Source organism: Rousettus aegyptiacus, unplaced genomic scaffold (genome assembly GCF_014176215.1).
Source record: "Rousettus aegyptiacus isolate mRouAeg1 unplaced genomic scaffold, mRouAeg1.p scaffold_m13_p_6, whole genome shotgun sequence".
In the NCBI taxonomy this organism is placed as follows: Eukaryota; Metazoa; Chordata; class Mammalia; order Chiroptera; family Pteropodidae; genus Rousettus; species Rousettus aegyptiacus.
The window spans coordinates 39499688-39525055 of record NW_023416309.1 but is presented as its reverse complement, the minus strand read 5'-3'; the positions used below and the strand labels follow the sequence as shown (position 1 = coordinate 39525055).

Genomic DNA, 25368 nt, shown 5'->3' with positions numbered 1-25368 from the left:
AAATCTGATCTTACCTGTTTACAATAAGATGTGGACAACTGAGTCCCCCTTATACTGGGTAAACTGAATGCTTTCTAGGGGGAACAGAAATGAAAGGGAATTAACATTTATTGGACACTTACTAGGTAGGCCCTAGACACTGGGTTGTTTCATTTGATGTCTCATTCATCCCCAATAGCCACATGGGGATCTGTTGAGAAATCAAAGCTCAGAGATTAGTAATCTTACCAGTTAACCAAGATTCAAACCTAGTCCACATAACTCCAAAACATATGCCTTTTCTCGCCACACTGCTTTTCCTTCTTAAATCGAAACAAAATCGTACTAGTCAAATGTTGGCAGAGTGAAAGAACAGGGCTTTGGTGGGAAATGCTGCTTTACTATTTCCTGTTAAAAATACAGAAGGATCAAATCTGTGAACTCCTGCAACTCTGTGACCCACCCACTCTGGAAAAGTTCTCCTAAACCCCCATCCAATATATGATGCTCATTTTAGACAGCATTTTCACATATCTTATCCCATTAATCCTGTATGGAAGGTAGCAGTACTATTAGCCAATTTTAAAGATGAAGGGACTGAAGCATAGACAGATGAATATGGCCCTAATCACCCAGCCTATGAAAAATACATCTGAGGTTCACATGTAGGTTCACTGCCCCTGAACCTTGTGTTCTTTCCACTCAGCCACACTGTGTCCTCCACAGACACCCTTTGTTCTGGGGATTAGGTGGTAACCTAGAGCCTAGGGCTCTGCTTCTGCTCAAGACCTGTTTCGGGGATTTTTAATATTATAGAAATTATAGAACACCATTTCCCCTGCTTATGACAACTAGACTCGCCCTGAGACTAGAAACAGGAACTTAAGTCAGAAAGCTATAGGAGAGAGGTAAAGGCTTTGAATGAGACAAGGGCTGGGACCACTGGAAGCTAGTGATGACTGATATGGGAGTTACTCTGCTAAGCCTTTCTTAACATTCCTTATTTCATGTAACCCTGAAAAGGTAGGTATTATTACACCCATACATGTGAAGTTGAGTTTCAGTAGCCATTTGCCCAAGGTCACATAGAATGACAGATCTAGAATGCAAAGGCAGGTATATAAAGCCCTTGTTCTCAACTACTACCTATATTGCATTCTATGCTATATACTCGAGGTAAAAAACCTAAGCTAGATGTAGCTTAGATTTTGGGTTAAGGAGCACAACTTCCTTGAAGGGCAGGATTGACCTCAACACCAAGTGAATAGGTTTTAAGCAAATTAAATAAAACACAGCAAAATTTTCTAGGACCAAAGAAATCTAGAAGCAAAGAGGTAAATGCAAGGTAATTATAGAATGGCCTGCAGTCCAGAAATGGCTTAGCACAAGCTAAAGAGGGGTCTTCTTCACTCATGGGACTAGGGACCATAGTCAGAGAAAAGAGGATGTATATGGCTAGAGGGGGACTACAGAAATGCTTGGTTCATTGTGGGGAAGAGGGAAGTAGCAGAGATTAGGGCAGAACCTAAAGAGATGAGGGAGATCTCAGTATGGAAGAGGCTGAGAATTCAAGCTAGCCAGAATATACCTTGGGCTGAGGTCCGAGTTAAATGGGTCCAGCAGCTCTTCCAAGGCGGGTATCAGGATGGTCCCAGAGGCCAGTCTTCTGAGGAAGGGGGCGGTGGAGGCACCACAAATGAGCAAGTCCAATCCATCTACTCCAGGACAAACCTGGCCCAGCAACCAAAATGATTTTCAAAGATTCTGTGACTAACCAAAGGGCTTTCTTCTTTTTGAGGTCCATCACCTAGCTATTTCCCAGGAATGATTAACAAAACCCTTAAACACGGAGGAGAGTGTTTGTTTTGGGACTGACAGAGAACTTAGGGGAGAAATTTATGCCTTTTACCACTCCCCAATCCCTGGTTATCTTCCAGGTTCAGCTTAGAGTATGTTATTCCCTGCAGGAAGCCTACAGTGAACACCTGAGCTTGTCAGGTGCTTTCCTTTGTGCCTATATAATGCTACCTGCGTGCTTACTGCCCCCACTGAACTGAGAGCACATGAGTAGGAACATAGCAGAGCACAGGGTCTTCCAAAAATGCTCCGGGGCACTCCACAAATGGTAGTTATTAAGATCCCAGTCTCATATTTTTCTGAATGCCCCTCTGTCCTAGAACAATCTTAAAATACATATAAATACACTGACAGGCAGAGAATCAAACTGTACGAAGGGGGCCCGATTTGACTGCTGCAGTGTCTCACGGTGTGAGGTTGTTGGCAACAGCTTCTCCAGGTGTAGTGGGAATTCATTCAGCTGCCCTCACCCCTGACCGTGTAAAGCGAGCTTCTTGCCCTGGCTCCAGGCTGGTGTGAAGAGCAGTAAAGTCTGGCTGATCAGGCAGAAGAGCCCCGACATTTGTTTCCTTCCCTCTAGGACAGGTTTAGGTACCAAGGCGCTTGCTTCTATTTGCCCCCAGCTCAGTATGGGTTTCTCCAGGGTATTTTCCTTATTCTTCCCCATGGTTTTCTTGAGAGAGAAAGAGTCACTGGAGATGTGCTTAGAAATCACTGAAATCAAGTTTCTGAATAAGTCACATAAAAAATATAACCGCCACCAGCAGCAGGCCATTTATTAAGTGCTTGCCAGGCACTGTGCTAAAGCTTTACATTGTTTCAGTTATGCCAACCACCCTGAGGTAGATATTTTCAACAACCCCTTTCCTCCCACACATATCATTACCCTTGAGGAAACTGAGGCTGACAGGTTAAGTCAATTATGTCAAACCCAGCTGGTAAGCAGCAATGCTAGAAATCTGAACCAAAGGCATTTGACTCCAAAATCCATGCTCTTAAATACTATGCTAGAATGTTTCTCATTGGAAGTTAAAATGAAATTCTCCTTCCCAAAATATTACCTAAAGACAAGACTTTAGGTGGGGAAGGCGGCCCATAATCAGATATTGTACTTTAAACACTTGGAGGAGTGAAGAGACAGCCTGGGTACAAGATGACCACTGGGTCCCTTTCTCCTGCTGCCCAGGCTTCTAGGGCCTCGCTCATTGTAGGTCTCCACTCCTGATATGACTATTCGATAAGCTGTTTCCTTCTAGCAAATGCGGAAATGCAGAGGTAAACTCAACTTGGTGACTTGGAGCATAGCCAAAAACACCTGAGAGTAATTAGGAGACATTTATAAAATGCCTACCATCCCCGAACTGCTGGACCCTAAGGCACACAGATGCATTTAGATGAAAACGAACTTCAGTTCTTCCACTCTGGCTTGCCAGGCGCCACTCCTGGGGAGTCTCCTGCCCAATCTCCCCTCACTGGTTCTCCAATGTTCACACCTCTCTAGATACCCTCCCCTCACACATCTCTGGAGGCCTCCCTAGGCCCCTGGGCCTCAAGGCTGCTAACACCTGCAGCTTCTTCCCCTAGAAATGCACAAAAAGTGTTCAGCAGGGTTCTGCTGAGGATCCCAAGACTGGTGAGGATTAAACAAAGTTGGCTGCAGACTAGTGGAAAGGGCTACCCAGGGTTAGAAAAGCTAAACCACGATGTACAGAACAGACTAAAAAATGACAAGAGAACAGAGCACACATAGAACAAATGGACTAACCTTCAATTAATAAACTATCACAAGTCAAAAAAGAAAAGGAATTAAGAGTAACAGCAATGAACCCAGGGAGAGGGAGCTTATAAAGTCCATAGAAACACTAGCAGTCTGGAGACTCTGACAAAAGGGTAACTAGGAAAAAAGACCCTGGTGAAAGGGCTGCTAGAGAGCCTCGGCAGGGGTAGGCTGAGCAGGAGAAATGAGGAGCTCTGGAAAGGGAAGTTGGGACATTTCTTTAGGACAGGCAATTTGCAAAGACACCAAAGATGTGGGCAGGGACTCTAGGACAAGGGCTGAAATCAGGCCAGAGCTTCTGGAACCCCACGAGACACTTACAGGTGCATCTCAGCATCCACCATTTGGGTAAAACTGATCACTGAAGGCCATTTCCCTACCAAACTCTGCACTAAATTTTGAAGGGTCGAAGACCCGGAGATAGGAAACTTACCAAAGGGAGTGAGACAGCTCCATCCAGAAAGTTCACATTCTGAGAGAAGATAAAGAACCAGCACAATGCCATGCTGCTCCCTCCCCCCCCCACCCCCTCCCCCACCAATACTTGTGGGGAACCTCTAGTCTAAGAAACCCACCAAATACGAGTCACAAAACTGGGGAATACTAGTTCAAATTAATATTGTCCTTGAAGTTTGAAGAGACAGAGGAGGAATGAGAAGAGAGGAACAGAGACCTGGAGAAGTTTTAAGTTGGGCTTCTCAGCCTCTTAATATCTGCTCGAACAGGGGCCTCAGTGTCCTCCACATAACTACAGCTGCACTGTGGGGGGATGCTCAGAGCCCCAGAGTGAAGAGTTCCTCCATTGGGAGCCCAGGGGCTGGGTGGATCCTGGAGCAAGAGCTCTCTACTTCCTCCCTTGAGTATCTAATCTTATCCTCACACAGGGTACACAATACATGGCTTCATAACGTCTGGTTATTTTATGTAGTTTACTCTCCAACTAAGAAGCTCCTGAAGGATTTCTCCAGGTTTTCTCCACATCCTGCAGTGTTGGAAAGTAACAAATACTTGTCACAGGTGGGGTATCTAAAAACATTTTTTTTGCAAACAGGAAACAGTGTCCAAACTATTCCATTGTTATTCTTTGCCCCAGGCTTCTATTTGACACCCATCTCTCTCACCCTCTCTTTGTTGGCTTCTGCCTGTAGCAGTCTGTTCCTGTATCCACCTAAGGGTGGGGAGTGGGCCCACCTAGTCTTTCTTAAGAAAGACCAGCTCAGCCTGTTTGTGGGAACAATGAAAGTGTAGATAACCTGAGTCTCTAGGGGGCAGAGAGAGGGTCTCCCAACACTGAACTTGGCCATTGATAAGGATCCTTCCTCTCTCAGTCTCCTAACAGATTCAGATTAATGATCGCTCATTCCTAATTGTCAAATTTCTTTTCCTTCATCCTGTGTCTAATCACCAGTGACAGAAACCATTACGCAAATGAGAGCAGACGACTTCCCCCAACTGTTCACGTTGGTAAAAACCTTGTAATTTAGAGCTCTGATTTGTAGGGGAAGCTGGTCTCCCCCAGGCATCCTGGGCATCTGCTCAACTGATGCCCAAAACAGCCCCTCCTCCACCCCCCCCAACTCCAGCCCCCCAACAAATATTTGACTTCACAAAAGAGTAGTTTTCTCTGTACCTGCTGGTGTAAAAAATAGGATCCTGCAACACGGTTGACCTCCATACAGGCCCCGACCCCTACCTTCCCTTGATGCCTGCTTCCATGACAGGGGTAAGTACCAATGCAGAAATGTTTCCTCCACCCCAAGTAGAATTTGAACCTGAATGGCCCTAATTCAGGTAAGTGAAGAGCCATGATCTCTTCATTGGGGGAAAAGGAGGCAGCAGAACATGAATCAAGCTTCTTGGTGATCATCTAGAACTACATCTTCAATTCTATCAATGCAGAAGCATGGTGGGAAAAGTTATGGGACCTATTCAAGGACATACTAGTAACAATGGGATCCAGAACTAGGTCTCCCCATAGCCCCTTCCAGAACTCTTAACTCATAATATGGCTTCCTGGCAGTTTTCCCCAGTTGTCTTTGGCTGGAACTAAGAGCTTTCACTCTGCACTGAACCTTCTTGGGTTAAGCCTGCCAACATTAAACACTGCCCAGAAGGGTGAGATCTGAGGATAGACATATAAGGAAGGAGGTAAGAGTCAACAAACTTTGGTGGTAAAGGAGCAGCAGGGGGTTTGTAGCTAAACAGTACTAGATTCAAATCCTAACTGCCATTAATCAATCTCTCTGAGCCAATTTCTTCAGCTATAAAATGAGAATACCTACCTTATAGGATAGTGAGGACAAAGATAAAAACATTAGACCCATATTAGGTGTGTCTAATAATCAGGGGTCACTATTATACTACTCAAGCATCAGAACCAATCCTGTGAAGGTGTCTGCCCCTTGGCCACCTTAGGTCAGACCTGTGTCAGCACAGCACCCAGCAAGGACCAGCTAAGAAGTACACACCTCCCTGCTGCACATCACCCGTATCTTTTGTGGACTAAGCCAGGAATGCAGGCCTGCTGAGAATGAAAACAATCTACTATCTTTCGAAGTGTGGCTGTGGTCAAGTTTATCCTCCATCTGCCTTTTCTCTTTGTGTGCTCCTTTTTCCCAAAAGAGATGGAGGGATGAACATCACTGCAATCACATTTCCAGCACTGGCTATATTTGAAAGAACTACACTTGAGAAGGTACCGTGTTTGCACACCCGCACTGCATCAGAGAACTCCAGAAGAGGGTACACAAATAAACACCCCTCCCCAAAACACACATACAGGTGCACACACATCTACACCACGCATGTCCTCTCATCAGTGCACTGTAACTGTAAACTGAGCTCTGGAGGTAGGAGCCATAGCTCAGACACTTTAAGTAAACCTTTGGCCAAAAAATAAAAAAAAATAAAAAAAAATAAAAATAAAAATAAAAGAAAAAAAAGAAAAAAAGAAAAAAAGAAAAAAAGAAAAAAACCAACCCAGAGACTCCAACTCCTCTTTCCTTCCAGAGAAGGGGCATGGAGATAGGAGTGGAGGTGACAAAACACAGGGCCACAATGCGCAATTCTAGGGGCCCACTTCTACTGAATAAATGTGAACGATGGCCCTTGAAGATGTGCAGTGCACAGCTGCCCAGCTGTAAGCTGCAGCCCTAAGTGGGGTTTCCATGAGTAGCTATGAACAGAAAAGGTAATTCCACTTCTGCTCCACCTGTTGCCCCAGCTTTTGAGGGTATTTGTGGAACATTAGCATGGGGTCTGACAGAAGCGCTGGCTTTGAGAAACAAGGCAACATTTTTGTCCTTGCTGTGAGGTTGACGACACATGGCGAGTTAGCCACCTAAGCTTGACCCCATTTTGTCTACTCAGCTGGAAAGCTCCACAGGCGTAGAGAATGTGCCCTGGGCAGGAGGGTCACAGGACCTGGAGGCTCTACCATCAGCCTCAGGCAGGTTGCAGTGAAACCTGACCAACATCCAATGGCTAAAACTGAGTTTAAAAGCTTTAGGTTGGATCAGGCAGTACTGCCTTGGGGTTTCTACTGTATGTCCCACTGGACAACATTAAGCAGTAGAGAAACTTGGTAAGCAGAGGCAGGCGAGTATGAACACACGCACGCACACACACATCCACACAGAAGCTTGCACCTCTAGAACCCAGGGAAGCCACTGCTAGGACTCCCTTAGTACTCGGCACAGGGATCAAGAGCTGGTGCTGAAAGAGAGAAGCTATGTGTGTCTGCAATTTGGAATTTATGCACAATCCTTGGTTCTTGGGTCCCAAGGCTCTTTTCTATATATGGCTTGAGCAAAAAGGTCCAAGTTGGAACCCTGTCTAATTCTCTTTCATAGGATGCTCTCCAGGCTCTCAAAGGGAAGCCTCCCTCTCACTCTTCTATTACAGTCCCAGGAGCCATCCCCACCCCAGCCTAGAACTTGACTCTGTGAAACCTGAAAGGAGGCTGACTGACCTAAGGCCTAAGGGTCAGGAGAGCTCTGGCCCTGCAGCCCAGATGTAGTGGGCATCCAAGAGTGTCTCCTCTCTGACTGAGGCACTGAGCAGTTGCAGGAGACAGGGCTGAGAGCCAGAAGTGGCATCCTGACCCAGGAGGGTGCAATAAAGATACACACATGCGTGTGCATGCATATAACATGCACACACATCTTGAGGTTGACAGACTGACACACACAGATGTGATGACAACCAAAAGCTGGGACTCCACACACTGAATGCAGGACTTTAGGGGGGCAGAGAGGGAAGGTGTTGGGGCACAGAGGCAAGGGTAAGAAGTCCCTCCAAATGGGAGTGGAGTGCCAACCACCCTGCCTTGCCCTAAACACCTGCCTCCAGGGCCATGGCAAGAGTCCAGTCCATTAAGTGCTGCGTGCAATACTAGTGCTTGGAGTCTCCTGTCCTCATCAATGAAGCGGTGTGGACGGGCTAGCAGTCACCTGGCAGGAGGCCTCGACTCCTGGCAGGCTAGTTGTAGCGGCCCTTGATCATTGTGTTCAACAAGGGCCCCACCTGTGAAGAGACATGAGGAGCCAGTCAGAACTGCCAATTCCCTGACCCTGGAGCCGGACGGGGGTGTGTCTGGAGACATTCGATATTCAGCCATAGGCAGAGATTAGGCTTTCATCCAACCTTGTAAACCCTCTAACCAACTCTCTTCCTGGAGATGAACCCAATATTTTGGGACATTGCCCTCTCCTCTGGGTCCACCTTGTATTACTTTCCCTCTCACAATATCCTGTATCTGTAAATAGCACCAAATTGAAAGACAGGTCAGTGAAGCTAATAATTAATTATCCCCAAACACCCGAAAGTGTTTGTCTGCATGTTTCATAAATGTGTCTTAAGAATGTTACATGCCTCTATATCCTGAAAAGGTCACCTGCAACTGGGGCTAATGCCATCTCCAAACCCCACAGGTCCTCTGGATGCTGATGCTATCCACAGGATGGAGGCGAGGATGTTATAAATACAAACTTTCCCCATTTACCTGATGGGTCATTGGTATACCTGTGTGGGAAGCGAGGCCTCAATATTACCTAGAGCAGCACTGGCACAGCTAGGAGAGTGTGAGGAGATGCTTTATTGCTCATGTCCCATTCCAGAATAATCCCCTCAGGGGTCCCTAGCTGGCACATAAGTCCCATGGGGGACATTACCACTAGCATGGAACAGATTATAATTGATCCGCCAGTCAAACCCAGCACTCACCAGAAAACAAGGATTTTCTGAACATACCCATAACCTCTATGAAGACACCAGATACTGACTCACAGGTGCTATGGAAAATGTGACACCAATCCTGACTTTCCCTGGTCACTGCCCAATGAACTATAAGAGTGCCACCTTGGGGCAGCCACATACCTCTTGTGGATTCCCCAAGGCCTCTCCAAGCATCTTCTCAATGTTTCTCATTATGGCCACTTTCTGATGGGCTTTGAGAGGATATTCAATTCTCTTAGGGGTGGGGGCCCCCTGCAAAGGAAGCAGCAGTTCAGGAAATGCCTTTAACGGAAGGCTTCAGTGTCACCCACTATTCTGAGTACCATCCTCCCTTCTTAGAAATATAGTTCAAGCTCATCCCTCTTCGCCTCCCCCAAAGACCTGGGAATCACTCCCAAAGATAGCCAACCTCCCTACCCTACCTCCAAATAATTTATTACACCTACCTCACCCCAGTCCCATTTAGGAAAAAAACAAACATATTCACCTTATACCAGAAGTTCACAGTGATGGTAATCCCCCCATTTAGTAATGACTCTATGTGATGCCACCTGCAAGAAAAAAAATAAGCTACTATTTGCCACCAATACTCTTCAAAAAGAAGAATGAATAACTAGAGCCCAGCTAAGGGAAACAATAAAGACAGTATCTCTGCTCATCCAGTCAAACACACCCTGAGGCTTGAGGCGATGGTATTTGATCTCTAAATACCAAAGAGCCAAGAACAGTTTCTCCAGCCTCAAACCTCTGGGACCAGTTTGGACCTGAGGAATTGTCATCTTGTCCTAGAGACAGGGCTGTCATTTCCCCCATGTTCAGTATGCTCACATCCGGATATGCCAACCTTTCTGTAGATAACATAAGGCCAATCCTGCCACAACTCAGAATAGACACAAATAAGGCTTTCCGGAAACTGAAAAAGAAAGCTCCCAAGAACCCCAGCCCCAGCCCCCTCCTCACCAGTACATTGGGATGTAAAGAACATCGCCAGGGCCAACCACTGTTTCATAACCAACCACATTCTGGAAATTGGGGAACCTCTCGTAGTCAGGATTGTCAAAGTCCACCTGAGAGGTCCAAGAGAAAGAAAAAAATTACCAAATTTTTATGTGCTAGTTAGTAGTCAAAAGAAGATGTGTCAAAAATGTCTTCAGAGTTTATATCCAGCAGAAGACACAACACATATTAAACATACATACACTCTCTGAGAAGATGTAAGACAAACCATATATAAATGTTGAGTGAAAAAGAATCTGAGGCCTCAGTGCTCCTGAGGTTAGAAGCCAATCATCACAGCTTTCAGGTTAGAAACCTTACTCATGGCCAGCAGATGAGGAATGAGGACTCATCCTTCACCTAACCATCAGAAACTTTTTCCTAAAGATATATTCAAACCAGCCAACACTCCTACATGTAGTAGCTAGGCAGCTTTCACCTCAAAAAAGAAAAAGAACTCTATGGTTGGCCACAAAGTCAACCATACACCTCACTTGGATCCAGAGAAGACATTAAGTAACATATCTCAATTCTATTTGCCCTTCTTTTCATCAAAAAGTTGCATCCACAACAAAAGAAAACAATTATTTAATCCAATGGAGACATACACATTTAGTTCCATGAACTTGTAACCCAATCAAATTCTATCAGCATCATCTCTAGAATCAGCTCTATGGTGGTACTCATAAACATCTGGGGGCTACAACAGGGGCCTGGAATAAATGAGCTACATTGTGAAATTATCTTCTAAGTTTGTCCAAACCTGGCATACCATCACAGGGAAAGGGGGAAGACATTCCAGCTTTGGCTCCCCAAGGAGTTCTATGCCCTCCTCAGATCACACAAGCTCACCTGGCTCTGTCTGTCACATGGGTGATGAACAGGATATGGGTAGAGGCACTCAAACTGATCTGGAGGGAATAAAATGCATCGCTTGTAGCCCTTTATCTGAGCAAAGAAGTTCTGTTGCTCGTCATAATGAGCAGGTGTCACATTTCCTGTAGGAAGAAAGACATTTTCTTAGAACAGAGCCCAGTGCTAGAAAGAAACCCATCCTGCCCTCTCAGTTCAGGGTTCCTAATCAAAATTTCAAGTAGAATCAAGGAGATGGCAATTACGACTAAGGAAGTTAGGTGTTATACTTTTAATCAGTAATAAGTCTCGTGATAAGGACTTAAAATCAATTAGTAGACTTTCTTAACTGATGGCTTAAATGCTGTCCTTTCTGGAAGCAACGGCACATCAAAATTATACCCACAAGTCTAGCAAAGTAATATATAACTATACTCTTGTTGACTATGGCAAGAATTCAATGGCAGCAAAAGAAGAGTTAAAAACAACTGAAATAAATGGTATCAACAATGCATGCGTGATCTTATTTAACAAGGATAAATTGTCGTTTAAGTTGCCTAAGTATGTGCTCGCTTTGGGTAGCTCTTTTGGAGCTCAAGATTCTCAACCTTTCCTCTCACTTCAACACACCTATGGGATGCAACACTTCTTAGAGCAACACTGGAGCTGTTGATTCTCATTGGTGGAAGCATATCAAACTTCTAAAGAGTGCTGTGTAATTTGGATAAGACAAATTATTTTAAATGCCATCCTGAATTAGTTCTGCCCTTGTGTGTGTATGCTCCATCTACTCTTTATAACTGAGGCCACGTCTGTTATTTATCCTTTGCATTATCCTTGAGAGCTGAAGGGCCCTCTGTAGGCCATGGCATTTAGAAAAAATTCCGCAGGTCCACCAAAGTGAGCCAAAACAGCTGCCTTAAGTGCTGAGAGTTCCTGTGCATCCTCAAAGGGGATTTGCTCTTTAATCTCTACCTGACAGATTCGCTTCCCTGCACTCCACCACAGGATAAAAAGGCAACAGAAAAAATGCAGTCAAGTAAACCAGAACTGGCACCTGGCAGGTAAACCAGGAGCTGGCTTCAAAGGGGTAGGTTTAGGCTGAAGCTGAAGAAAGAACAATCAAAGGGGGAAAAAGGTATTTCAGAGCCCAGTGGTGAATGACAATGAATAATTACTCTGCTTTCTTTTCAACCCAATTTACTCACCACTTACTAAGTATGGGCCTGGCACTGAGCTACTCGTGGAAATAAAAATAAAACTGAAACAAAGTTCCTGGCTGTTAAGTAAGCTCCTCCTCCTGATTTGAATTTAAAGGCTTCTTTTATTCGAAAGGAAAAAAAAAAAAGAACATATTCACATATTTGTTTGTGTATGCATAAAATTCTCTAGAGACACAAACAATGAATAACATGAAGTACCTTCAGTGCGGGGAACTAGGAGAATGGAAAACAGGAGTGGAAGATTTATCATTATATACCTATTTACATCTTTTGACTTTAACCCCATACATGTATTATCTATTCAGAAGACAAGGTTCAATTTATATTGAAAAAATAATTTTCCTTCTTTAACTGAGATAAAAATGTGAATACAGACAGATCTAATAGAGAGCAGTATTTCAAAGATATCTAAGTATACACACACAGCAAATGAAGAAAGGAAAAAACTTTCTTTTTTGGAATACATGAAACTAGCTTAAAGACTTAACATACATTATCTCATTTAATTTTCATAATGGTAGAATACTATGTTCCTTTTGCAGATGAGGAGGCTGAGGCTTAAGAAAGTGACTGCTCTAAGTCATGGAGTGAATAAATGGTGGGCACAGGATTAGGAACCAGGTTTGTATGACTCCAAGCTATGCTGCTTTCTGAAAAATTTCTTACCTTCCATGCCGATGAGCAGCAGATTGGAGGTCAGCTGTCCCCAGCCACGCTTTCCCTGTTGCTTATTAATCCAGTTCCAGTTAAAACCCAAGAAATCCATGACAATCTTCCTGCCCACAGTGTCATTGAGTGTTTGCTGCAGATACAACCTATGTTCCCCAAGAAGACCCCATTAGTGCATGTACACATGGTCCCTTAGCAGGGCCTCCCCACATCTGGAAATTTAAGCCCAAACCCACAACAGCATGTCCCACAGAGAAGAATCTTAAACAACACAGGTTCTCACAAAACTGAATCCTTACTTCTTCTTTGAGCTCTGTTCGATATCAAATTTTTTTATTTTAAAGAAGTAATTCTTAACCTTTTCTGGTCACGGCATAAACATAAATCCTTTAAGAATTCAAGGAAGGTTCCCCATAAAAATGCAGGTATACACAGAACTTTCACACAATTATTGATTCCTCAAAGCCTGTCACAGACCTCAGAATGATGAATCCGCCTTGTTGCAGAGTCTCAAGCCCCAAGACATCCCCAATGGCTTTTAATGGACACTGTGATAGATTGTATTACTGTTCACCCAGACCTAGGTCCCTTCATTGTGGGAAATTTTTCTTCTGTATCCCTTTGAAACCAGGATTGCTTATTTAACTTGTTTTGGCCAATGAAATGTCTACAAAAATGACTTGTGTTGCTTCCAAACTATAATTTTAAGAATCAGTACACACTACCACTGCATCTTTTCCCTCTGCCACAGCAACTGCAAAGTTTCAGATAGTAGCTGCTAGGGCAATCTGGGTCCCAAAGTGAAAATGATGATGTCAGAGCACAGCCTCCTCCAGGTGACCCACATATGTTCACTGAATGGAATTATATACTCCACCAGTACTGCTTAAATCAACCTCAGTCTGAACACTGGATGTGTGTATGTGTGCATGAGCATATATGCATGCTGTGTTAATTTTGAGGAAATTAATGTATGAGATGACTGAAGTAAACCAGTCTTTATAAGATATAAATAACAAATCAATCATAGTTCAGATTTTAGAAACTTTTAGTCAAAGTTCTATCATTATGACAACTAAGTGTCAGAAAGATAAAAAAAGATATTTCAAATGCATTAACTTAGCTATATACTGATAATAGGGAGTCGGGAAGAGAACTGAGGCAGGAGACTAGAGAGAAGTCCAGGGATGGGTACCAAATTTGAGATGGAGATGGTCATTCACCATGAAGTATTTAGTGAAAGCAATTCCCCAGATGCAATGTTCTAGTGTGAGACAGAATACTGTCTGGGACCTACCTAAGAGGCTGTCCTCGTAAACAGGGATAAAAAAGCAGAGAGGAAGAATCACTCCCATGTGTGTGTGTCTTGTGTTTCCTAGCACTAGTACAACATAGAACATCAAAATCCTTCCCCTGCCCTTTCTCCCTCCCTACCCGACAACCCCCCCCGCCCCCCCCCCCCCGCACCAATCTAATCTTGTCTTCCCTAAACTAGAAGATCCTGATATCCTTCACCCCAGGATCACAACAATTTACAAAACTTTTCAGCTTGAACTGTCCCCAGCCAGCCTAATATCTTAAGACACAGGCTGCAACTGGCAGTCTCAGGGATAAATCAAATGAGACATTTTTGTTTGCCAGCCTCCAGCATTTTAAAAAATCTGAATTTACTGCTCACATTTAAAAATCTGAAAGATTTTACTTAAATATCCTAATTTCTGGCTTTTCTTGAAAAATCGTAATATATGGCTACCCTGAGACTGCACTCCAAATGGAAGCAAATTAAGTAATGACTTACCACTTTGAACAGGGTGTATGCACTCAGCCTCATCATAGTTTTTACCCAGCTTCACTCATTTCACTTCATTCACCTACCTGACCGATCCTTCTAGGCAACTGTGGCTCTCACTTTATGAAAACGGCAAAGAACAGTTCAAGTCTCGTCATTCTCTCCTCCCTCAATCTAGAGAACTCATCCAACTATTCTATGTTCTTGAACAAGCACAAGGAAAGGAAAATAGCGCTTGAGAGCCAATGTAAAACCAACATCTGGAAACTTACCTCTCTTCCCCTCCTCGCTGCTGTATATCCTGCAGTTTCTCAACAAACTCATAGAATTTCATTTCCTCCCTGTTGGACCTTGGCTTAAAGTTCTGAAAATTAGCCATCTTCTTCTCATCATAGTACAAGAACTTGTGGGTACTGGCACTGTACACAGAAAAGTCTCCGTTGCCAATATTCTCTTGCAGGTATTCAAGGTCCCATTTCAGGGCAGGATACACAAGATTTGTGTCTGTTAGCACCACAGGCTCCTAAGCAAAAACACCGGTGTAAACAAATGAAGTAGTCCCAAGAAGCTGGTGGATTTCTGTCCCATGATTCCAACCACTACACAACTTGAGAATAATTTCTGTTAACCAACACGAGCCTCCCTAGTCCCATTTATCGATTTAAGGTAATTAATCGCTTCCCTCTCCAGCTAGCCTCAAATCCTAGTCCACGGCCTTGCCAGTCCCCTACTTTTACAACCGTTTGCCTTTGACCTCTCCGCTCAACCTGCTCCCTCCCCCACCCGCTTCGGACGCGGCCCCGCCCCCTACCTCATTCTCGATGAGCTCCTCTGCCCGGGGGTCGCTCTGACTCAGACGCGGGATAGGCCGAGTCGGGAAGCTATAACTGCGCAGTTGAGACTCATCCCAAGCGGGGAGGGGGGCTTCAGCCTCTCCCCGGGGTTCTCCAGAGCCTGAGGCCGCGGCCTCCACCGCCGTAGCTTCCATCACCGCCGCTAGGGACGGCCCCACCGGAACCGGAAGCTCCGCCTATTCCAAATAAAACACAACACAAACCATAGAGATGAGCTGCGAGAAAGAGCGGTCCAGAAACACTAAAAACACAGAGCGGAGGTTTGTGGGAGCTCCTCCTAATGGTGACCTACAACTCTACACCCTGGGCTCCACCCACGAAGACCTAGGCCAGACATTAGTCCCACTAAAAAAAAGGGGTAATCACCTGGTTAACCAAGTCACCAAATATTACTGCCGCCTCATTCTGCCCAGACCTACACAAAAAGCAAAGAAAGGGGCATGTTTAGTGAAAAATTAAACTTTACACTAATGGATGGGGAGAGAAGCAAATTCTTGACCTACCTAAGGAAGTTAGAAGGAAAAGCAATTGTCAGACTGATGTTGGGCAAAGGTTGCTCTGACGGCCTAGGCAAAAGATATATGGCAAATTGAATTCTTTTAAAAATAAAGATGGTTTTCTTTTGTTTAGCATCATTTGATTTTTCTGCCTCTTTCCTACTTGAAGATACTTTTGCCATGGGACTAATGTCATTATTACTTGTCAACCATGAACATACCACATTTTCAAACAATTTATATTGGTTATAAAAGGCCCTATCAACTACCACTATTGTTTACTTACACAGTTCTTATGGCTGGCTGTTGAAGGCCAAATTCTAAGATAGATCCAAAGATTTCCATCCCATGGTGTGCATGACCTGTATAAGTCTCTTCCCTTGAATGAGAGCAGGACTTATGAATGTGATAGGGTATTACTTATGCAATGAGATTGTATTATATGACAAAAATGTAATTAAGGTCCCCAATCAGTTCACTTTGAGTTCATCAAAAGGGAGATTTACTCTGGATAGGCATGACCTAGCTCTTTAAATCTGGGTCTAGAGGTCAGAGACAGAAGTCAGAGAGAACCGAAACCATAAAAGCTCTCCTACTGGCCTTTAAGGAGCTAACTGCTATGTGGGAGAGAATAACAAGTAGGCTCTAAAAACTAAGAAAGTCTCCTGGTTGACAGCCAGCAAGAAAACAGGGACCTTAGTCCTACAACTACAAGGAACTGAATTTTGCCAACAACCACTTAGCTTGGGAAAAGACACAAAGTCTCAGTTGAAATAGCAGTCCCAACCAATACCTTGATTTCAGCCTGGTGAGACTCTGAGCTGAGACTCAGCTAACCCATGCCTGGACTCCTGACTAATGGAAAATATGAGGTAATCAATTGGTGTTATTTGGGGCTGTTAAATTTATGGTAATTTGTTATGCAGCAATAGAAAACTAATACACTGGCTTACCTATGTAATTATGCTACGTAATAACTATGCTATACCGAACTGATAGTGGGGTTACCTCTGTGGAGGGCTTGGGGCTGGGAGTAGCAATTGAAGCTTTAGTTTTATCTTCAATGTTTGAATTTTTACAAGACTATATTAATATGCAACATTGGGAATTTAAAAATTATACTGAGAAGACTCATATGACTAACATCAGAAATGAAGAAAGGGACGTTGCTACTGATTTTGTATAAATGAAAAGGCGTATAAAAGAACACTACATACACACATCTGCATGCTAAAAAATTAGATAACCTAGCTGAAATGGACAAATTCCTAGAAAAGCACAAACTATCATAACTGATTTAACAATAAATAGGAAATCTTAATAGACTTATAACAAGTGAAAAGATTGAATTAGGAATTAAAAATGTTCCACAAAGAAAAGCCCAGACTCAGATGGATTCACTGATGAAAAGTATTGACACCAATCCTTCACAAACTCTTCCAAAAAATAGAAGAGGAGGGAACACTTCACAATTCATTCTATGAATCCAGCATTACCCTGATAGCAAAATGAGACAAAGACATCACAAGAAAAGGAAATTACAGACCAATATCCCTTCTAACTATAGATGCAAAAATTCTCAACAAAATACTAGCAAACCAAATCCAGCACCATATAAAAGGATTATGTACCACAACAAAGTGGGACTTATTATAGGAATGCAAGGTTGGTTCAATGTCCAAAAACTTAAAAATATTAAGAGAAGAAAAAAAAAAAAACACATGCTCATCTCAATAGACACAGAGAAAGCTTTTGATAAACCCCAACACCTTTCAGGATTAAAATGAAGTCCCACAGGACACCATCAAGAAAGTGAAAAGGCAATCCCTTTTCATAATGGGAGAAAATATTTATAAATCATGTATCTGATAGAGGACTTACACCTAGAATACATAAACTCTTACACCTCAACGAAAAAAAAGACAACCCAATTAAGAAATGAACAAAGGACATTTCTCCAAAGAAGATACACAAATGATCAATAAGCACATTAAAAGATGCTCAACATTTTGTCATAAGCGTAATGGAAATCAAAACCACAATGAGATAACATTCCTATTCACTAGGATGGCTATAATAAAAAAGACAGGCAATAACGAGTCTTGTTGAGAATGCAGAGAAATTGGATGCCTCACACACTGCTAGCAGAAATGTAAAATGGTGCAGCTATACTTTGAAAAACAGTTTTGTAGTTCCACAGAAAGTGAAACATAGAATTACCCTATTTTATGCAAGCGTATTTACAGAAGCATTATTCATAATAGCCAAAAGTGGACATAACCCAAATGTCTATCAGGATGTCATATATCCATATAATGAAATATTATTTGGCCATAAAAAGGAATGAAGAACTGATACATGCTACAACATGGACAAATCTTGAAAACATTATGGTAAGTGAAATCAGACACAAAATACCACATATTGTGATTCCATTTATATAAAATGTCCAGAATGGGCAAATCCAGAGAGACAGAAAATAGGGGTTTCTTTTGAGAGTGATGAAAATTTTTAGAATTAGATAGTGGTGATAACTGTACAACTTTGTAAATATACTAAAAAATGACTGTATTTTACACTTTAAAGTGGTGAATTTTCTGGTATGTGAATTATCTCTTAAAATAATACCTCAATTGTTTTTTATCCAAATTAGATCAGGGTTTGTTATCAATTGAATCCGGAATGTCCAATTATGCTGAACATCAACTAGCGACGGTCATTTACAAGAGGGCAAGTTGTTATGAAGTAGTTCTCCCTAAAATTTATATATGGAATTGTATATATCACTTTTTATTGCTCTGATGTACATTTGAGAATTGTCTATAATAATGGATTCTGCTCCAAAACAGTCATTATCCTAAAAGTTCCTGGAAATATGTGCAAATCCCACTTGTGTGAATAAGAGGAAAACATATTCATATGCAAATATAATAATATTCCCCATTCTTCTGTTAGCTAGTGTTTGTTAACTGTGTTCTGGTTTTAATGTATTTATCCGAGTGTTAGCAAATCAGAGACTTCAGAAACCTGCCTTTTGTGATAGGATTGATTTTACATTTGTTGGTTTGAGGTGACATTGGTATGTAAACACAGACTGAAACTAAGGAGACAATTCGAGGTCGTTTTATGTGTTGCACGGCGCGTCTAAGTGAAAGAGATCAACGAATTTGGAAAACAGAACAAGAATAAGCAAGACCAGGGCTGAATCTGAAGAATGATCACATTGGGAGATGAAAGGAGTAAGTGCTAATGAAGGAGAGAGAAAAGGCAAGCAGTAAAAGATAAACGCAGGCTCACTTTATCTGTACTGCTCCAGCAGGAGGTGGGTCGGCTGTCCACCTAAGCAGCTCAGGTTCCGAGTCTTCATTATCCCCTATGAGTCTAAGTCAACTGAGAGTTAAAAGAGGCACAGCAATCTGAAATATCAAAGCAGCGACCATGCTTGGTTTACTCCCTTTCTTCCTTTCCTTCTCTGCCTCAAACCATCCGCTCATCTCTCCTCTGGCTTCCCAGCACCGTTGAAGTCTTGCTCTGTTGAACCCTTAAGACTTTTCTTCACTACCTGCCTTCTCCGACGCGTTTGGTCCGGCTCAGCCGCCGTGGGAGGCCTTTGCGCATGTGCGGGGTGAAACGGGAAGAAGGTGAAGATGGCGGCGGCCAGGGCTGGAGTCCTGGGAGTCCGATGGCTGCAAAGGGCATCCCTGAACGTGGTGCCGCTGGGTGCACGGACAGGTCCGTGAGAACAGGCGAGGCCTCAGTGTAGGAAGGGGATGCCTGAGAGTTGGTGCGTCGGGAGGAGGGTGGGATACTGCGGCGGCCGTGCCCAGGCTGGGGCGGAGGTGGAGTTGGTATGTCCAGAAAAGCGCGTGGAGGATCTTGCTGGGTTCTTGGAATTCTCGGCCTCCAGTCTCCGCAGGCACTGCAGCTTGATACCTTCGCGGCTGCAAGAGAAACGGGGTCCCTCCTGACCTGTCGTATTTGCCCTCCAGCCTCCCACATTACCAAGGACATGCTCCCGGGGCCCTATCCCAAGACCCCAGAAGAAAGGGCCGCCGCCGCCAAGAAATATAATATGCGGGTGGAAGACTACGAGCCGTATCCGGATGATGGCATGGGGTGAGATACAGCGGGTCGGCTCACACCTTGGCAGTGATGGGAGAAAACGGCTGGGTTAGCTGGCTTGCTTCTGAACCTTTTCCCCCGAACCTTCCCGTGACCCCTCATAGTCAATAGTGTGGGTGCTTTTCTCGGTGGAGGGAAGGGGGAGGGGATGGGTGAGCAGCTGCAGCAGAGTACTTCAATTTTCTCCTTGGCTCAAGCTGTTTCCTCAAATGAGGAAGCGAGGTTTTAATAGTTCCCTCGAGGACCCCGGAATCGCAGGAACCTTCCTTGGCTCCATCCAGAGCGCAAGGTTTCATTTGGATTGAGCATCTGCTGGGCTCAGGTGCTGCTATCCAGGCACGTGACCAGGCTAGAGCTGAACTCCTGTCATGAGAACCCGATTTGTAGATGGAGTACTCTATATTTGTGTGTCTATTTCTCTTTTAAAAAGCGTCTTTACTATTAAGGCTGTAGAAATCATAGCAATTGTAAAGCAGATTAAACAGCCAACTCCCTTACTCCTATTGATGTTATGTACCTCTCACCCCAGCCACATAACATCTCTGTAGTTAACTCTATGAAGTGATTACCATCACCCTCATTTTCTATCCTAACATCATTCTTTCAGTTGTGGTTTCAGCAGCTCCTATTTGTCTCGTTTTCCAATCAGTTTCTGTGACATGTGTCTAGTTGTAATCATTTCCTGTCTTTTATTGTGTTGTGGACCAGAGCAGCCTCAGGAGCAGTCTCTATAAGTTAAACCTGGATTTGTTGGGGGAAAACCCAGCTTAACAAGAAGTTCCATGAGGTTTGAGACTCCGAGATGTAGGCCAACTGGGTGGTTGAGGAACACATGCTGTGAAAAGAATGCTTTTCTAATCTGTACCTTTTTTGTTTGTATTCCAGTTAGCTAGTGACCTTGTGTTCAGATACTAAACTTCCGTTTCATTTTCTGTCTAATGAAGGAATCAGTGTGATTGGTAGCTAAATTCCCTTCTAACATTCACAGTATAACAAAGTGACTTTTGTTTCTTTTTGGAAAAAAGGTAAAAGCTTATATGTTATGTTTCAGAGTTTGACATGAACTTTGAATTATAATTTGGACTTCTGTGGTTAGTTCTATGCTTAGTGACTACAAATTGAGATCTTGATTTGAAAGTTCCTCTGTCCTTAGGTGAGGCAGTTATCTTTGTCATTTGGTTTCTTATCTTTGAGATGTGGAGGTTCTGAATTGTCTGAATGATGCTTAGAGCCCCTTTTAGAAGTTCTTGCTGTCTCTTAGGTACGGTGACTATCCGAAGCTCCCAGCCCGCTCACAGCATGAGAGGGATCCATGGTATGACTGGGACCATCCAGATCTGAGATTGAACTGGGGTGAACCGGTGAGAGAACCATATCCCGTCTAACCTTCCTTCTCCCTAATGTCTTCCTGGGAATTCTTTAGCTTAAATAGCACCTCTCTATCCAAGTAATACTAAGGTTTTCTGCCTAAGGAAGAATCCAGTGATCTGAATATGAGGTTCCATGTGTGGCCTGTGAAATGAGACTTCTGAGACTAAACAAGCTCTGTACAGTGAATGTTGTAAACATCCATGATTGAGTTATCTCTGGTCAGCAGAACCTAGACATAAGCCAGCATCTAGTCCTTGGGTCGGAGTATCTCAAGCTTGGCTCTCAGAATGTTGCCCAGGGCAGTAGAATGCCTTTGTCAAACCTTCTATCAGGCTCTGATCATTCTGGATTGCCTGCCTTTTGCAGGAAGAACTGTATGTAACAGTTATCTGCCTTTCTGCTTCAGATTCATTGGGACCTAGACATGTATATCAGGAACCGTGTAGACACCTCCCCCACACCTGTTTCTTGGAGTGTTATGTGTAAGCACCTCTTCGGCTTCGTGGCCTTCATGCTGTTCATGTGTTGGGTCGGGGAGGCTTTCCCCTCCTACCAGCCTGTGGTGAGTATCTGAGAAGTGCTCCCTTAGGTGTATTTACTTAGCCCCGTCTCCTGGGGAAATGCAGTCTCGAGAAGAGATCCAGCCAATGCCAAACTTGGCTTCTGGTAAGGCCTATAGAGGGCCTTACACATTGGCCTGGCACAAGAACCAGAGCACTGCTTCATGCCTACATCTTGGATCAGTCTGAGTGAGAAGAAACAGTTTAGGACTCGGTGAGGAATGAGAATGTGGAAGCCAGCTAGTCTCTCAGAGTTGCCATTAGGGGACTGTACTTAGCAACTATATTTCAGCAAGTGATCTTTCAAGGTAGAGTCATGGAACCTAGAGCTGAAGCCTTATCCTTTTTGGAGGAGTGAAGTGTGCTTTCTGCGGGGTACTGAAAGCAATTAAGTGTTTACTGTAGTAAATATAGACAATTATAATTTGGAGGATGTAAATGTCAGAAGGAAATTGAATTTAGATAAGAAGAAAATTTAGATAAATGACATGATGAGCAATATATGAATAGATATATAGGAATTTAGCACAGTTTTTGTGTATTTGTGTGGTGAATGCATGTGCTAAGGGATATGAAGTGCTGTTAAGGGTTATGCTATGCTAGACGCTAAAAATATATATAGACTTTGGATGGTGGGGAGAAGTTGGAGAGAACATTTAGGGCAAGAGAAAACAATAAAGGAAGGAAAAGAAGAGTGAGTTAGCTGGAGCAGAACAAGCATATAAAAGAGATCCTAGATAACCAAATACACTGGTTACCTGGAGAGCTGCTAAAGATTTAGATTCTTGGGCTCCACTTCCTGGATAGCCTAATTCAGTAGCTCCACAGTGGTGTTCTAGAGTGAATATTCCCAGGTAATTCCGGTGTCCTGGAAAATCAGGTGTGGATTGCTGTATTAAAAATTATTGTGAGGTGCATTGATCAGTTAGGTTGGGCAGCTTTTGTTCAATGGCTGTTGGATTTGGACTTAGTATAGTAATGAATTAATTCAACAAATATTTATGAAGCCCCTACGTGTACTAGGTACAGACCATGCTAAGGGTTGGGGATACAGTGATGACTTAGTCTGCCTATAGGGAGCTGGGAGCCATGCTGGATTTTTGAACTGAAGAACAGCATAATGAAAGCTAGGTTTTTAGAAAGATTAATCTAGGAGTAGTCTACAGGATAGATTGTAAAGAAGGGAACTGAAAGCAGGGAGGCTGCTGTGTTTGCAGTTGGCTGCTCAGTGCTACCTCTGCAGAGATAATCAATGTCCTGATGGTAGCTGGTATGTCTGTGTGCACTGACACGAGCCTTCCTGCAAGCCCCAGGGGCCCCAGGCTGGAGAGTGCATGGAGGGCTGGTGTGAGCACTAACTTCACTTCAGGAGAGCAAGAAACACAGTGTGGCTCTTCCATTTTTCAGTTCTGTAAGCACATCACCCTTTTCTCCTCCCCTTGAGCTGTGTTCTCTGACAGCTGTTTGTTGGTAAAGCCAGCAGCCCCTAAAGCATGTCCCAGCCGTGTCTCCTCTGTGCTTTCCCCCACTGCTGCTCCTGCACGCCTCATTTGCTAGGCCACTTTAGTGGTGGAACCATTAGAGGCTGAGTGACTTAAAGGAGATTGAGTCTGTCTCGACCCCGAGAGAGAGTGGGATGGATGGATGCATCATCTCATTTAGAAAGCTCTTCCTCATGCATGCGCACGCTTGCTCTCTCCCTCTCCCTTCCTTACCACCGCGCCCCTCCCCTCTCTCTCTGTCTCTCTCTCTGTCTCTCTGTCTGTCTCTCTCTGACACACACACACACACACACACACACACACACACACACACACACACACAGACACGCGCGCACGGGCGCGCCACTTCTCTTAAAATCCAGGCTTTCTTTCAGCCTTGGGTAAAGGAGTGCTGGTTAGAGGCTACTGCATACCCATTTACTATGCGTGACTTTTAACTTGGAGTGGGGATGTAGCTAGGTATTGGCTGGATGTATGTTGTTGCTGACCTGTGTTTTTTCCTTAGGGGCCAAAGCAGTATCCTTATAATAATCTGTACCTGGAACGAGGCGGCGATCCCACCAAAGAGCCTGAGCCGGTGGTTCACTATGAAATCTGAGGCTTCATGGGCTTTGTGCTCCTAACTGACTTCCTAATTCCTACAGATTTAACATTAATGAAATCCCTAATAAAACCTAGTGCTTTGGTGTCTGTGCCTCATTTCCCTGGGAATAGCCAGGGTGGGGGGAGTTAAGCCCAGAAAGATGTTAATTTGTTAGTTTGCTGGGACTATGAAGGGAGTTAAGGGTTCCATTTGTGCAGCAGGTGGGTGAGTTTAGCTCCTTTTCCCACTTACAGGGTTGAGGAAGGAGGAAGCTGTTCCTGACTTCCCAAGTTGGAACAAGATTTATTTCCCATAAAAAGCTTTAATAATAGTTAACTTTATAAAAAAACTTGAAAATAAAGAAAAAAATTGGACAAAAAATCGTATTCTAACATGTTTCAAGTGTGTTTTGGACTGGCCTAGGGCTGTGACTGCCTCATCCTATTTCTCTCATAAGAATATGTATCATTTCAAAGCAACTTCTGAATCCTAGCTTCTTATAAGCCAATATAACCTTTATGAGTTAGAGGACAGTTCATTGAGTTATTACTCAACCTATGCATGGCTTATGTTACCTTAATGATTCATCTGAGCTCCTATAATAACAACCTTAGAAGAAATTCATATATTGGAGGATCCTATTTCAATGCATTTGTTTTTAAGTGAACCAACTTATATTCTCTTCTTCCCTTTGCAGACATTTTCTTAAATTACAATCAATATTTCCTGAAAACCTGACCCATAAAGCATACATTCAATGTGATCTATAGAAGCAAGTCCATTCAAGTTAAATAAGGCAGTGGTTCCCAACCTTTTTAGCACTAGGGACAAGTGCTTCCTATGAGAATCTAATGCCTGATGATCTTAGGTAGAGCTGAGGCAGTGATACTAGCGCTGGGGAGTGGCTGAAAATACAGATGATGCTTCACTTGCTTGCTCACCGCTCACCTCCTGCTATGTAGCCCAGTTCCTAACAGACCACAGACTGGTACTGGTCCGTAGCCTGGGGGTCAGGGATCCCTGAGCTAAGGGGTCCTTTAGTGGTTGTCCAGGCCGTAAAAGACTTATAAGATCAGGGAGTGAGAACTTCTGAAATGCCTCTCTGAAAATCTCCACTAGCTTTTTATATGTCTTCATTCTCTGTCCTTTAGAGCATTTGGTTATCATTTAACAAACATCTGTGTGCCTTATATATATCAGACACTGAAAGGCCCTGGGGATGTAAAGTTGAACAAGACAAAATAATTGCCTTCAAGTAGTTACCTAGAAGAAGAGATTGGCAGTTATAAAACAAGGTGAAAAGAATTTCATGAGAAGTATAAATTGAGAGAAGAGTGCACTTAAAAAAAAAAAAGTCCTGCTTGAAAGTGACCTTATGCCTTCGGTTCAAATTTCTTTCAGAGCTGTCACTCGATCAGTGACACTTCTGCCTTATTCTCTTATTTGAGGTGATGCCAAAGGTTCAGTTTTCAACCCTGTTTACTTTCTTTCAGGTCTCATCC

General features: G+C 43.5%; 2 protein-coding genes across 4 annotated transcripts; one reads left to right on the top strand and one right to left on the bottom strand.

Annotated features, from left to right (window-relative positions):
- Positions 1 to 4250: 4250 nt before the first annotated feature.
- HIF1AN (hypoxia inducible factor 1 subunit alpha inhibitor) lies at positions 4251 to 19214 on the bottom strand. Of its 3 annotated transcripts, XM_016124254.2 has the most exons (11): positions 19026 to 19214; positions 15735 to 15797; positions 15598 to 15646; positions 15189 to 15407; positions 14650 to 14900; positions 12586 to 12734; positions 10697 to 10842; positions 9809 to 9915; positions 9336 to 9399; positions 8990 to 9100; positions 4251 to 8137 (listed from the first exon to the last, which is right to left on the bottom strand). In XM_016124254.2, exons 4-11 carry the CDS (start codon positions 15363 to 15365, stop codon positions 8093 to 8095), a joined length of 1050 nt encoding a protein of 349 aa, XP_015979740.1. In that variant the 5' UTR covers positions 15366 to 15407; positions 15598 to 15646; positions 15735 to 15797; positions 19026 to 19214; the 3' UTR covers positions 4251 to 8092. The 3 variants fall into 3 exon arrangements, with proteins under 3 accessions (XP_015979740.1, XP_015979741.1, XP_015979742.1); XM_016124255.2 differs by lacking the exon at positions 15735 to 15797; XM_016124256.2 differs by lacking the exons at positions 15598 to 15646; positions 15735 to 15797.
- Positions 19215 to 19326: 112 nt separating this feature from the next.
- NDUFB8 (NADH:ubiquinone oxidoreductase subunit B8) lies at positions 19327 to 23971 on the top strand. Its single transcript, XM_016124257.2, has 5 exons — positions 19327 to 19460; positions 19718 to 19844; positions 21112 to 21211; positions 21628 to 21783; positions 23789 to 23971. Exons 1-5 carry the CDS (start codon positions 19376 to 19378, stop codon positions 23879 to 23881), a joined length of 561 nt encoding a protein of 186 aa, XP_015979743.2. The 5' UTR covers positions 19327 to 19375; the 3' UTR covers positions 23882 to 23971.
- Positions 23972 to 25368: the final 1397 nt, after the last annotated feature.

Bases quoted from the DNA above. Each gene is read 5' to 3' on its own strand.
- HIF1AN (XM_016124254.2), bottom strand. From the start codon at position 15,365: ATGGAAGCTACGGCGGTGGAGGCCGCGGCCTCAGGCTCTGGAGAACCC. The intron at 14,901-15,188 runs GTAGGGGGCGGG...GTTTTTGCTTAG, and splicing joins AGGAGCTCATCGAGAATGAG to GAGCCTGTGGTGCTAACAGA. The intron at 10,843-12,585 runs GTAAGAAATTTT...TTCTTCCTACAG, and splicing joins GCTGCTCATCGGCATGGAAG to GAAATGTGACACCTGCTCAT.
- NDUFB8 (XM_016124257.2), top strand. From the start codon at position 19,376: ATGGCGGCGGCCAGGGCTGGAGTCCTGGGAGTCCGATGGCTGCAAAGG. The intron at 19,845-21,111 runs GTGAGATACAGC...GCTGTCTCTTAG, and splicing joins TATCCGGATGATGGCATGGG to GTACGGTGACTATCCGAAGC. The intron at 21,212-21,627 runs GTGAGAGAACCA...TTTCTGCTTCAG, and splicing joins GATTGAACTGGGGTGAACCG to ATTCATTGGGACCTAGACAT.